Source organism: Chiloscyllium plagiosum, chromosome 20 (assembly GCF_004010195.1).
Source record: "Chiloscyllium plagiosum isolate BGI_BamShark_2017 chromosome 20, ASM401019v2, whole genome shotgun sequence".
Taxonomy (NCBI): domain Eukaryota; kingdom Metazoa; phylum Chordata; class Chondrichthyes; order Orectolobiformes; family Hemiscylliidae; genus Chiloscyllium; species Chiloscyllium plagiosum.
The window spans coordinates 32,417,994-32,433,164 of NC_057729.1; the positions used below are offsets into that span (position 1 = coordinate 32,417,994).

The 15,171-nt window shown below is 42.5% G+C and overlaps 1 protein-coding gene across 2 annotated transcripts in view; it reads right to left on the minus strand.

Annotated features, from left to right (window-relative positions):
• The window catches only part of LOC122560147 (protein-tyrosine kinase 6-like), a 33,078-nt gene extending 18,182 nt beyond the window's left edge, over window positions 1-14,896 (minus strand). Inside the window, exons 1-4 of one of the 2 annotated variants that reach the window (XM_043710456.1) lie at window positions 14,520-14,896; window positions 7,726-7,847; window positions 3,193-3,356; window positions 1,874-2,042 (exon numbers count right to left, since the gene is read on the minus strand). In XM_043710456.1, coding sequence (XP_043566391.1) covers window positions 1,874-2,042; window positions 3,193-3,356; window positions 7,726-7,847; window positions 14,520-14,884 — 820 coding nt within the window. In that variant the 5' untranslated portion in view covers window positions 14,885-14,896. The remainder of the gene's footprint in view (window positions 1-1,873; window positions 2,043-3,192; window positions 3,357-7,725; window positions 7,848-14,519) is intronic. The other variant, XM_043710457.1, reaches the window with a different exon arrangement.
• Between the last annotated feature and the right edge of the window lie 275 nt (window positions 14,897-15,171).

Sequence of the window (15,171 nt, forward strand, 5' to 3'; positions counted from 1 at the left end):
CCTTAACCTCCTTCCACCTATCGCATTCCCAATGCCCCTCCCCCAAGTCCCTCCTCCCTACCTTTTATCTTAGCCTGCTTGGCACACCTTCCTCATTCCTGAAGAAGAGCTTATGCCCGAAATGTCGATTCTCCTGCTCCTTGGATGCTGCCTGACCTGCTGCGCTTTTCCAGCAACACATTTTTCATGCTATATTGCCCCATAGTGTCCAGGGATTTACAGAGTAAGTGGATTAGTTATGGGAAATGCAAGGATACAGTGATAGGGTAGAGGGCTGGGTCCAGGTGGATTGGTCTTCAGAGGGTTAGGGGTGTGGATTCGAAGTGCTGTATGGCCCTATTCCAAACTGTAGGGATTCTACTCTATGGTTCCTTGCGTACCTGGATTTCTCTATAACAACTGTTACTCATGGTGATTTACAAATTAATGACTGAAGATCAAGTGCTATTTCTGAATTCTAATATTTCAGGTTAACCAAGATAATTTTACTAATTTCTTCCTTATCATATCCTTGTAGCTGAGTTCTCCGTTTCCTGTGCTAGAGGTAGTTATTGTGGCTTCTATGGCCTCATTCCTAGAATACCTTCTCCATCTGGTTTATTTCATTGGCAGTTGCACAAATGCTCTGCATTATTCACTTTGCTCATTGATCAGAGAAGAAGTTCCAAAACTGTCCTAACTGATCTCACAGGGAGAATTTTACCTTTGATGGGCATGGGAGACCAGTCTGACATCATCGTGCTGCCATGCCACTTTGCCAGTGAGGGGAAAGCTGGGTAAACACGCCATCTTGTTTGGAGCCTAATTAAGTTATGTAAACGGTCAATTAAGAGTCTCTTATCATATCTGCTGGGGCTTCTCATTAATTATTTAAACAAGGCATTGACAAATTAAATCAGCTTTTCGAAATATTTCCTTTGGTGATTGTTAATCATTTTTGGAGGGGCAAGAATGGTTTGTGCAGGTCTAATCATACATAAGTAATCTGTTGGCACTTACTAATAAAATTAGATCATACATTTTTTCAGCAAAAACATGCAAATAGATATATGAGTTTTTCCTTTTTGAAGCAATGAAATTTTAATTTATTAAAATATCCAATGGACAAGCGTTTAGTGACTATTTTACTTTAAATTAATTTGAAATATTAGACGAATATCTTTCAGGTAACACAGAGCGCAGGAGGCCAGAAAAATGAAAGATCTCACAGCCTTCAAAATCAGTATAATTGTTCAAGACAAAGAATAAACTTAGCTAAAAACCAATAACATTGTTAAATATCATTCCAGTGTACAAATCAATTGATATTAGAGTTTTAAGCAACTCTCCCAAGGCAGCTAGGAGTGCTCAATCGATAGTAATGATCAGGATCTATGTACTAATGAGGAAACAAAACCCAGGTCTACAAAATTCAAATAAGAGTAACACAAAAATACCTACATTAGCACAAATAAGGCAATGTTGCCTAAACTATAAGATATGAACTGATGGCCTCAGAGAGACTCTTGGGTGGCTCAGTGGTTAGCACTGCTGCCTCACATCGCCAGGGACCTGGGTTTGATTCCCACCTTGGGTGACTGTCTGTGTGGAGTTTGCATATTCCCCTGGTGTCTGTGTTGGTTTCCTCCCACAATCCAAAGATGTGCAGGTCAGGTGAATTGGTCATGCTAAATTGCCCATAGTGTTAGGTGCATTAGACAGGGTTAAATATAGGGTAGAGGAATGGGTCTGATGGGTTACTCTTCGGAGGGTTGGTGTGGACTTGTTGGGCCAAATAGTCTATTTCCATACTGTAGGGAGTCTAACCTAAAGACACCTGTCCTAACTGAACAAATCAATTTCATGTTCAAACTTGCTTCAGGGACATTCTTACCAACATGGACCATTTTGATAGCGACTTGAATGGTTTTATTCCAATATCCAGCATATACTTCTCCAAAATGTCCAGATCCCAATTTCTTTGTGAGTGTGAATTCTTTCCTTGGTCGCTCCCAGTCATCCATAGTCAAATAGGACAAATCTCTTATATTTGGTCGATGTTTCTTCAAATATAAAGCACATGTAAGATTGGAGTAAATGTTTCCTTCAAGTGTTGAAACGTATTGATTGTCAAAATAAAAATAGATATTTAATTCCTCAGCAATCATTTGGTTAACATTTTCATGAGCTAATTGGGATATATTTCTGCTTGCAACAGTTCCTGAAAGAGCACATATATGAACATTCTAGGTCCCTCTCTATTTCATTGCAAAATCTGTCCATTTAAATTGGTCAGAAGCAATGGCTGGGCATGAAAAAAATGCACATTGAAATTCAACATTTATGAAGGAATACTTTTATTTGCAAAATAATGACAAATACTTTATTTAATCAATGTGTTAACAGTCTATGCAATGGTTTTTTTGCAGACAACTACCCTCATCATCGTCATAGATACCAGGAGCAAGGAGAATAAACTGACTTTCAGCTTCATGCTGCTCATTTGCAATTTTACTGGAATCTCAGATCTGGTGATAACAGCTTCAACTTTAGGTTAATAGGATGTGGATTCAGGTGTCTTCCCAGTCTGTTGACTTATTTTGGTGACTAATTCAGCATCACAAAATAATTCTACATTCTTGAAGGTGATTTCTTTCAGTTGAGAAACTAAACCGAAGTGTCTGCTAAATTGAATATTAAAAATTTGCTGGCACTTCACAACAAGAAAGTTTTACTCACAAAACAATCTTAGCAACAACCAGGGTTTGGATTATGCAAGAAATTTTGCACAGGTATTCCTTTCTAATCTTCTCAGAACTGAAATGAAGTGGCCTACTTTTTATCCAGTGCACTGGATATTAGCTGTGCTTGCTTATATGTAGGATTGCATGGATCTAACAAAATAGAACTTGAAAAATGTGAAATGGAAATGAATCGAGTGTGATGCAATGAGATGGAGCCCAGTCTGTCTAGAGCAAAATCAGGGGCAACACATGTGCAATTTCCTGATGCAATCAGAAATTTTTACCCACAATATCAGGTGGCTCAAATGTTTTATATGAAGAAAAGGTTAACTTGCTTTTATCCACAGCAAAGTGATTTTCCCACTTTTTTTCTTACAACTAAAGCCGTATGCTGTTCTCCGACTTGAAACAAAAAGCTTGAAGATTAAAGAAGATATATCTTGATAGGTTTCACTTAAAATTAACTTACTTTCTGAAAAGGTGTAGTTAGTAGGAGGTTTGATCGAAGATAACTTAATTTGTAGTATTCCACAAGTTCTTTAAGACTGGAAAATTGCTTGTTTGTATTCAGGCAAAACGTCCCAGCTTTATTTTGCATGATTCGATAGTGTCTTATAATGTCACCATCTCGTACTGAGGAAGAAAGGATAAAATGGGAATGCTGTATGACATAGTAAGTCAAAGAGGATTATGAGAACTTGTTCAGATAGTTTAACGTAACTCATCAGAATTCCAAAAACCAAAATAAATGAAAACATTTCTTTGGTTACAGGCATGCAGAGTTCTAGATACAAATTCTAAATAAGCCCTCCCTTTTTCTTACTCCATGGATTGAGACAAAATAACTGAACCAGTGGATAAAACAAAAGAATAGTGTTAGGAAACAAAGTTGAAAAGTTGTTTGCATTTCAATCAACAAGTGAAACAAATTTGCAAAGTTTTTATTGAGGAGAAAGTGAGGACTGCAAATGCTGGAGATCAGAGTGGAAAATGTGTTGCTGGAAAAGCGCAGCAGGTCAGGCAGCATCCAAGGAGCAGGAGAATCGATGTTTCGGGCATGAGCCCTTCTTCAGGAATGAGGAATGTGTGTCCAGCAGGCTAGATTGCAGGTTAGGAAGGCGGTGCTGAGTTCGAAGGTTGGGACTGAGACAAGGTGGGGGGAGGGCAAATGAGGAAATTGGAGAAATCTGAGTTCAACCCTTGTGGTTGGAGGGTCCCCAGGCGGAAGATGAGGCGCTCTTCCTCCAGCTGTCGTGGGGTGGTTGGGTTGGTTGGTCCGGGTGTCCCAGAGGTGTTCTCTGAAACGTTCCGGAAGTAGGCGGCCTGAGTCCCCAATATAGAGGAGGCCACATCGGGTACAGCGGATGCAGTAAATGATGTGTGTGGAGATGCAAGTGAGTTTGTGGCGGATATGGAAGGATCCCTTGGGGCCTTGGAGGGAAGTAAGGGGGGAGGTGTGGGCGCAAGTTTTGCATTTCTTGTGGTCGCAGGGGAAGGTGACGGGAGTGGAGGTTGAGTTGGTGGGGGGTGTGGACCTGCCGAGGGAGTCACGGAGGGAGTGGTCTTTTCGGAACGTTGATAGGGGAGGGGAGGGAAATATATCCCTGGTGGTGGGGTCCGTTTGGAGGTGGCGGAAATGACGACGGATGATACGATGTATATGGAGGTTGGTGGGGTGCTGTCCTGGTGGCGATTGGAGGGGCGGGGCTTAAGGGCGGAGGAGCAGGAAGTGGAGGAGATGCGGTGGAGGGCATCATCGATCACGTCTAGGGGGAAATTGCGGTCATTGAAGAAGGAGGCCATCTGGGTTGTACGGTAGTGGAACTGGTCCTCCTGGGAGCAGATGCGGCGGAGACGAAGGAATTGGGAATATGGGATGGCACTTTTACAAGGGGGCAGGGTTGGAGGAGGTGTAGTCTAGGTAGCTGTGGGAGTCGGTCGGTTTATAGTAAATGTCTGTGTTGATTCGGTCATCCGAGATAGAACTCCCCTCCCCTATCAGCGTTTCAAAAAGACCACTCCCTCCGTGACTCCCTCGGCAGGTCCACACCCCCCACCAACCCAACCTCCACTCCCGGCACTTTCCCCTGCAACTGCAAGAAATGCAAAACTTGCACCCACACCTCCCCCCCTACTTCCCTTCAAGGCCCCAAGGGATCCTTCCATATCCACCACAAATTCACCTGCACCTCCATACACATAATTTACTGCATCCGCTGCATCCGCTGTGGCCTCCTCTATATTGGGGAGACAGGCTGCCTACTTGTGGAACATTTCAGAGAACACCTCTGGGACACCCGGACCAACCAACCCAACCACCCCGTGGCTCAACACTTCAACTCCCCCTCCCACTCCACCAAGGACATGCAGGTCCTTGGACTCCTCCATCGCCAGACCATAGCAACACGACGGCTGGAGGAAGAGCGCCTCATCTTCCGCCTAGGAACCCTCCAACCACGGCTTATGCCCGAAACGTCGATTCTCCTGCTCCTTGGATGCTGCCTGACCTGCTGCGCTTTTCCAGCAAAAAAGTTTCTATTCAACCTGGCATGTGACAGTTTTTGGAAGGTAATCAAATAAGGCCATTTTATATGTGTTAGAAAACAGATTGGTGAAGTTTTAAGTGAGCATCTGTAGATCTTGACACAAATTGGATTGCAGAAATGGTGAAAAATGAATATAGGGTTAGAAGAGATTGCAGAAGCAAGGAGTAGAGATAGGGTTTGGATTTACTGTGGCCTTGGAAGCATTTAGAAATAACTTCTGGCGCACAGCGGCTGATGAATGTTAGTATGGATGTGAAAATCAGACTGAATGCTTAGATAGGGTTTGTATTAGTTACAGTTTATGTAGAATGAAGCTCAATAAGGAGAACTTTAGGGGCACCTTTGGCAGAGATTTTAATGGGACCAAAATATGGATGGATAGAGATGAGTAATAATTGGAAACCAGATGATTTCTTAGCAAATAAATGAAAATAAGCTCATAACCAAACAGGGCAATATGACTGAGCATTGTTAAGTATAATCTGAGTGAAAGGCAGGGGAGGTTGAATTGATGAAAACGTTCAGTATTTTTAGCAATTAAACAACAATGGTTTTGTTCTTTGTAATGTTAAGCAACAGGACATTCTAGTCATCCTTAACTTAACATTGAGTAAGCATTAGATAGGATAACAACACCAAAGAATCAGGTGGATGATGGAATGGTCAGTGCACTTGTCAAGTTGAATATCGTCAATATTCAAATGGAACTGATCCCATGCTTACTGCTGTTGCTGAGGGCAGAATGGTCAGGATTAGAAGACTTCTCATGATGGACCTTTAGCTGCATTAAAAATGAAGATCTAGAAGGAGAAATCATTCCCGGAGATGACTTGATTTAGTTGAGTCAAGTAGGAATGGAAATGTGGAATGTTACACAGATGTAGCAGAGACGAGATGCAATATTATGGGCAACAGGTTGAAGATAAAGCAAAGACTGAAAATGTTTAGAAGGAATATTAGGCTTCCACAGAAGTCACAAAGGTACTGGGGACTTTGAAGGCATCTGTAACAACTTGTAGGAACTTGGAAGGACTTGGTCAGGAAGTGGTGCAAAACATATGCATTGAGATGACTGGAGGCACGTAGAGGAGAGTTTTTAACGGATTTGTTGTCACTTCCTAATCTCACTGGCTTTCTCTAGAATATAGGTTTATTTCTATTTCTATTTGTTAAACAATAGAAAGAGAAACTGGAGTAGACCAGTTAACACTTCTTTAGTGATGTTAATTGAGAAATAAATATTTGGCAGGCTATTGGTGAAATTTCCTGTCCTTCTTTGAAATAGTGCTATAGGATCTTTCAGATGCCCTTGTGGGAGCGGATGCCTCATCTGGAAAAACAGCATCTCTAGAAGTACAGAAATTCCTCAGCCTTGTACTGGAGGGTCAGCCTAGATTTTCATGTTCAAGCTATAACTGACAAAAGCAGCCATTGTGACTTTGATTTACAAAAATCAATAGTATAATCAATTCTATAGTGCTGTTATCCTGTCTAACTGCTTCCTCAACATTAGGTCGTGGACGATCAGATGTCCTGTTGTTTTACCTTAAAAAGAGCAAGACCATTGTTCAAATATTGAACATTTTCATCAATTCAACCTTGTCTGCCTTTGACTCAGATTATGTTTAACAGTGCTGAATCATATTGCCCTGCTTGATTATGAGCTCATTTTCATACATTTGCTCAAACATTTGCTCCCTCGCAAGGGGTGCTGGAGGAAGCAACTCAGGCAATCCAATATCAAAGTTTCATCTAGTTGCTTGTAATGGTGATTGAACCTCAGAGTTCTGTGCTTTGTATTGACTTCTGAAACTGGTAATCAGTGGCTAAGCACACCAACCAGCATGTGAGGAACCTTGGGTGTTGTGATTGGGTGGTTGCTCAGTTTAGAGCAAGCTTTGCTCAACATAGCTAGCCAAATTCACCATCAGAAACTAGTTTGGATCTTCTGTCTAGTAGCTAAAGCACATATTAGTTGATTATAGGAATAGTTTTTGGTAATCTGCCTTAGGACCTCCTGGCCAGTTAGGCAACAGCCCTTTACATAAACAGCAAATAAGACAAATAGGAGTGAAGCACCTCGGCTTTGAGGGCTAGAATAGGACTTGGCAGCAGCAGTGGCCCAGAGCTATAGGTTGAATGCCTGCAGTAGACTTTTAAAAATAAAGAAAAACGTTCTCATTCTATTGAGGGAGGAAATGAAGCTGTTGATTGTAGAGTATTCCTGTACAGGAAATCTGGTTCAGGTTTAACCACAAACTGACTGGATGTGCGGTTTCACTTGTCATGTTGCAAATGATCAGTTATGAAACTCAAACCATTACTCCACAGTAAAACTTAAAAATAACACATGCAGCTGCAGCTACATTTTTCTCAATATATAATACAATAGATTAGATGATAGTTAAACCTAATGGGTTCAAAGAAGATGCTGCCTATTTGTATAAATTGCTTACCAGATAATGCATATACGTTTTCTTGATTCTCACTTTCACGGATAAGAAAAGACCCAGTTATGGTCTTGCTAGAGAGAAGAATCATTTTTGCTTCTGACCGGCTTAGTTTCCCAGCATACCAACTATCAAGGGAAGAGGTAAATAGAGTGCAGTGAAAATCAAGCCATCAACTTACATACACCACCTGCATTGTGCTCTTTGTAATATTGGGACTTTGTAGTTTATCATTCCTGAGATAAAACTTTGAATTTCCAATTTTATTTGGGTTGAGGACTGCAGCGTTTTAAATTATTATTGTGAAATCCAAACTATGAAAAGTTCCAATTTCTGATATTTGTATGATATTGCACAGACTGACTTAATGGGGTATACATCCTAAGACTGAAAGCACATTACACAAACAAAAACCCCTAATTTATGTAATTGGAAATATCCTGTCAATCTGATGCCACCTCTTAATAATTAATTAATTAAGAATATAAGAAGTAGCTTATATGACTTCTCAAGCTTGCTGGAGAAAGTGAGGTCTGCAGATGCTGGAGATCAGAGATGGAAATGTGTTGCTGGAAAAGCGCAGCAGGTCAGGCAGCATCTAGGGAACAGGAGAATCGACGTTTCAGGCATTAGCCCTTCTTGAAGAAGGGCTAATGCCCGAAACGTCGATTCTCCTGTTCCCTAGATGCTGCCTGACCTGCTGCGCTTTTCCAGCAACACATTTCCATTTCTCAAGCTTGCTGCCATTCAACAGGATCATGGCTGTTCTACCTCAAATTGCTTGTTGAACCTGTTTGTTATTTTTCAACAATTAATATGTAAGGACACCCATGCCCCTCAGAATGCAAACATTTCCAGTTTTCCAGTATTCATTCAATGTTTAAAAAATAAGCTATTATTTTTGAAACTAAATTGGACAACTTTGTACTTTTCCATATTGTATTCGGTGCTGTTGCACTCATCCAACCTGACCATATTCCTCCACAGCCTCTTTGCAGTTTTTTCACCGCTTTCTTTCCATCTAACTTTGGTATCATCAGTAAACCTGAATGTGTTACATTCAGCCGCTTCATCAAAATCGCTAATGATACGTAACTAATTACAGTATGCCAGCCTGAAATTGTCCTGTTTATTTCCGCACTGTTTTCCATCTATGAATCCATCCCAATCCACATGAACATATTACTCCAATCCCATAAGGCTTAACTTTGTGTGATAATTGATTGAATTCCATCTTGTTAAAATCTACTTAAAAATCAAAATAATCTGTATCCATTTGTGCCACTTCATTCATCTCACTGGTTGCCTAATGACTAGCAAAGTAAGTAATTGATCCATATGAAACCAGAAAAATCCCAAGTTCAATCTTTGCCACCCTCCAAGATTGTTCTGCAGTACCCAGAAATTGAAGATTTATCTCCTGAACATTGCTGTGAGTAACCTAAGAGGAAAGTCACAAGGGCAAAAGAATCTCCATTTAAAGATGTTCGTTGATTAGTTTTGTTTGATAGAGAAATACTGAAATCAGGCTGTTGGAGTGGGGCAGTGCCATTGAAGGTGAATGATCTTGTGATGAGGCCTCTAAGAATAGGTCCAGAATTGGTACACTGAACAAATGCTTTTTCCTAGCCATATCGAACATCAAAGAAAAAACTTTGTCGGATATGTGGAACAATCCGTCTTCCGCAGCTACACTGGCACCAACCCCCACCTTTTCCTCTACTACATCGATGATTGTATTGGCACTACCTCGTGCTCCCATGAGAAGGTTGAACAGTTCATCCACTTTACCAACACCTTGCACCCCGACCTCAAATTTACCTGTACCGTCTCAGACTCCTCCCTCCCCTTCCTAGACCTCTCCATTTCTATTTCGGGCGACCGACTCAACACAGACATTTACTACAAACCGACCCACTCCCACAGCTACCTAGATTACACCTCCTCCCACCCTGCCCCCTGTAAAAACGCCATCCCATATTTCCAGTTCCTTCGCCTCCGCCGCATCTGCTCCCAGGAGGACCAATTCCAATACCGAACAACCCAAATGGTTTCCTTCTTCAAAGACCGCAATTTCCCCTCCAACGTGGTCATCGATGCTCTCCACTGCATCTCCTCCACTTCCCGCACCTCCACCCTTGAACCCCGCCTCTCCAATTGCCACCAGGACAGAACCCCACTCGTCCTCATCTACCACCCCACCAACCTCCGGATACATCGTATCATCCTTCGTCATTTCCGCCACCTCCAAGCAGACCCCACCACCAGGGATATATTTCCCTCCCCTCCCCTATCAGATTTCAGGAGAGACCACTCCCTCCGCGACTCCCTCGTCAGGTCCACACCTCCCACCAACCCAAACTCCATTCCCGGCACCTTCCTCTGCAAACGCAAGAAGTGCAAAACTTGCACCCACACCTCCCCCCTCACCTCCCTCCAAGGCCCCAATGGATCCTTCTATATCTGTCGCAAATTCACCTGCATCTCCACACACATCATTTACTGTATCCGCTGCACCTGATGTGGCCTCCTCTATATTAGGGAGACAGGCCGCCTACTCGCGGAACGTTTCAGGGAATACCTCTGGAACACCCACACCAACCAACTCAACCATCCCGTGGCTGAACACTTTAACTCCCCCTCCCACTCCGCCAAGGACATGCAGGTCCTTGACCTCCTCCATCGCCAGACCCTGACCACACGACGCCTGGAGGAAGAGCGCCTCATCTTCCGCCTAGGAACCCTCCAATCACACAGGATGAATGTAGATTTCTCCAGCTTCCTCATTTTCCCTCCTCCCATTTTATCTCAGTCCCAACCCCCGGATTCAGCACCGTTCTCTTGACCTGCAATCTTCTTCCCAACCTCTCCGCCCCACCCCCTCTCCGGCCTATCACCCTCACCCTCACCTCCTCCCACCTTTCGTATTCCCAGCGCCCGTCCTACAAATTCCCTCCCCCCTACCTTTTATCTCAACCCGCCTAGCACACCAGCCTCATTCCTGAAGAAGGGCTTATGCCCGAAACGTCGATTCCCCTGCTCTTCGGATGCTGCCTGGCCTGCTGTGTTTTTCCAGCACCACATGTTTCAACTCTGGTCTCCAGCATCTGCAGTCCTCACTTTCTCCCAGAATTGGTAGCCTTAGTGACTTAGCTTTGACAATAAGGACCCTATGAGGTATTCATGATAACAGTGGCTAGCTTTCAAAGGTACTTAATTAGCCACAAAGTCTTTGCAATGCCCAGAAATTATTTCCTTTACTGCAACAAGATAAATAAACAGATGTTCTCAAGTCTTATTGTTTTCCAGTGGTTCATGTTGAAAATGTACAGGGGTGAAAGTTGACAACCCCTGAAAACAGCTACAGGAATTGCAATGAGGGATTAACCTGCACATATTGTTTCTGATGCAGACAGCACACCAATTTTTTTTACATGATTGCAGCGTGGAACCAGCTGTTGAATTGCTGTGCACATCAGAAGATCCAAAACTAAGAGAAGCTGGCAGCAGTTAAAGGTAGTCTGCACTAGTTTAAGAGGATGGATTCATTGTCACTGCAGGTTCATTTTACAACAGTGAAGGTGAGACAGTGTGAGAGTGGGCATCTGTGAAGATGAGACATTTAAAAGACATTGGGGAGGGACATGAATAGGAAAGGTTTATAGGTACATGGGCCAAACACAGGCAAGTGAGACTATTTTCGTTTGGGAACTTGGTCAGCTTGGATGAGTTAGACCAAAGGGTTTGTTTCTATGCTAGATGACTCTATGACTCATTCATAACATGCATAGTTTCATTTTTGCCTAATATATAAGAAAAAGGTATTAATATGTGATATGATAAACAGACCATAACAGGAAGCGATAGAGTGCCAATCTAAGAATAAGCAAACAGAGAAGACTAGAAACTACAAAAAATAATATTAGGATAAAATTAAAGACTCTGCAACTGAATACACATTTTTTTAAACAAAACAGATGAAAATAGTGTGCAAACAGATTGATAAGTATTGGAGAGACATGGCTAAAAGATGTCAAGAAATGGAACCTGAAGGTTGAAGAGTACAGTTCATACAGAAAGGACAGGAAGCTAGGAAAAGCTGGAAAGGATGAAGTAGTCTAGAATCAATGCTGCACAGGCTTTTTTCTGAGCTTGGAGCTCATTCTCTCAAGTATGATACTGACCAAATCTATTAGAATGTTTGTGTACCTAATGATGACATAACATTCGATGAATGATGTGTCAACTTCCACTGCAACACAAACAGCAGATAATGAATTTCTATGTGCTCAAATAAAGCTCAGACTCTTGTTAATCAAGATCAGCACACAATCATGCAAGTACAGACAGCACTCATCCACGTTGACCTCGACTCAATATACCGACCACTGCAATGAACAACCGGAACCAGCAACTGGAAGCAACAGGAACGGAACCAAATAAATTCCAGAAGGACGCAGTACAGCAGCGCTTCACAGGAGGCTCCAAAGCACTGAAGATATCACCTTGACAGGGGACTAAATGTCTGCATATCAACTTTCCAGTTTGGTGAACATATCGCACTACGGCAACAGGCACCCAAGCTACAAATATTTACGCAAACCTTGAATATAGACTGCTCTCAGGCATGTTCAACAAGTAAGCACAAAAGCTACAATGGCAGCCATCATCACTGAGCAAATACAAATGCTCAAAGATGCATTCAGAGTCACACAACAGTTCAACAATCTGGATTTCAACAGATTATACAGATTACTAAGGGATTGTCCTGGGGGAAAGGACAGATTTTTCCACACCTGTATGACCTTGCTGTGGTCTAGCAGCCAGCCAGATCCAAACTGCTACCATCCATACTGAGATGGTGAAATCTGAAGCTTGGGTTCTTGGAACCCAGAGCTGTTCAAGGTTGTCCTCCAAGGCCTCCATTGAAATTTAGCAGCATTACTGCTGGGATAGCTCTGGGTAGGGCAACTTAGACAGGCAAAAGCACACAACAGGCAGCCACTACAGAATGCACAAGTTTTGGTGTTTGCAAACAATATGGAATGCTTTTGATTTGTAAATTTTGTTTGGAAAGTTTATTTTGTGTTGGCTATTATTTTCCTCTTTGGCCAAACTGCCAGTACCAATTTGAACTTCCAAGGTCATGTGTAGTGATCGAAAGCTGAAGCTAACACCAAATTTCAAATGAAATATTTAGAATCCTGTTGTTGGCAGGATTGAGCTCTGCTTATTTTATGCCTCCTTCCTATTCTGTTTTGTTTTATAATATTACTTTTAAAATAGATCCAACATACTTATCAAAATAATGGACAGTGAAACTGCACAGTACACACTTGTCTTTTGCTTGTACCATCACCAGTGGTCACATTTGTCTATAGACAAAGAAATAATAAACTGCATGATGTGACGAAATTTCAAAACCATAGATATTTATGGCACTGAAAATGAGCCACTAGATCCAATTCCTACTCCTATTTCTTATGTTCCTCAGAAAGCCATTCAGTCCATCATGTCTGTATCATCAGAAGGAGAATTATCTAGCCAAATCCCACCTTCGGTACTTAGTCCAGAGCCAGTAAGGTATGGTACATCCCTTCTGATTCTATCATTTATTTTAAATCTGTGTCCATGGTTACTGACATCTCTGCTAAGAGGAATGGTCACTTCCTAATCACTCATAGTAAACATGTCAATTAAATCAGCCCTCTGCTGTTTTGTTCCAAAGAATGCAACCCTAGTCTCTTCAGTCTTTCCTCACAGCTAAAATTATAATTCTTCTCTGGACTCTCCGTAATGCAAGGCTGTGATCAAAGTCTACTATTCATCTAGTGATGGCCTAGCTAATGTTTTAGACAGACCTAGCATAACCTGTCTGCTATTATACTCTTGGCCTCAGCGAGTGAGTGAAAGTACCTTGCATTCATTTCAATCACCTTTTTAATTTTTTTCATGTGGCTGACGAGGCCAGCACTTGTTTACCATTTCTAATTGCCTTGGAGCCAATTGTGGTAAGCCACCTTCATAAACTGTTGCACAGGTACACCCACAGTGCTGTTAGGAAGAGAGTTCCAGGAATAGGATCCAGTGACAGGAATGACCATATAGTTCCCAGGTAGAATGCTGTGGAGGGGAACTTGCAGGTGGTACCATGTTTCTGTTGCCTTAGCCCTTCTAAGCGTGGAGGTTACAGGTTTAGCAAGTACGGTCATTGGAGTCTTGGTAATTTGTTGCAATACATCCTACATATGGTACACCCTGCTACTAGTGTGCGTCAGTGACGGAGATAATGAATGATTAATGTAGTGGATGAGATACAGTTAATTGAGCTGCTTTTTGGAGTCTACCTCCTCGCGTATTCTTGGAGCTGCAATTCCCCAGGCAAATGGGGAGATTCCCACCACACCACATCTTCGCCTACTCTATGCAGTGATTTGTGGATACAGTGGTCCCGATGTTCATCTACACTTCAGTGCCCAGTTGTTGTGTAATTCCATACCTTAGTTTTCCTTTCCAAATCCTCGCTTCTCCCAATTAAATTCTATCTGGCGCTTCTCGGAGTCCGACCACTACACTGACAGCTGCAATCTCCAGCTTTCCGCCTCTCCGTTCGTCACACTGTCAATCTCACCTACAACTTGGAGATCATAACCCCTAATTAAACTGCCCCTCTCAAACAATTTCAGCAATTAGAAAATTCTGAATTGAACAGCAACCAGCACTATCAGTGTGGGTAATACAACCCACAATAGATAGCTTTACACAGGTACATGCAGCGACAACTATTTGAAATCACTTACGGCTCAGTGGCCACACTTTCTTTCTTAGCAACATAATTAAAAGGAATATATCCCGTGCAGTTACGGCCTTTGGAACGAGTTCTTTTTCTTGCAAACAACCAAGCTCCCGATGAACGGTCATCCCCCTCCAGGATTTCAAGCTCATCCCCAGCTTGAAAGGACAGTTCCTCACTTGTCCTGGCGCCAAAGTCGTACAGCGCCGTGTAAACGCTGCTCCAGCTCTCCTCCGGCTCAGACACAGGAGAATCTCCAGGCTCCGGCAAATGTTTCCCTCCGTCATCCTCAGAGCTCGTCGCCCTCGAGGGGAAGATTACATTCCACACGGAATTTAAACAGGGGCAGATCCTTTGCAAGGTTTCGGCCATGGAAGTTATCGCTGTCCAAACTCTCTCACTGCTCCCCCCCCCTTCCCACCTCCAGGGACGATTGGTGATGTTCCACTTGTTACATTCTCGAAAATGTAAACTTCAGACCTTTTTCCAGCTCACTTCCTCGTTGCCTACATTGATGTAATCAGAGTGTGTTTTAAAAGAAGACATTTAAACCACGCCTTGGGCTGTGTCCGTACCTTGTTCGGGGCAAAAAACGTCGAAAATATTTTACCGGTTGGGAGCTTGCAAGGCCATGTGGAGCAGCCGAAAGCTGATGCTAA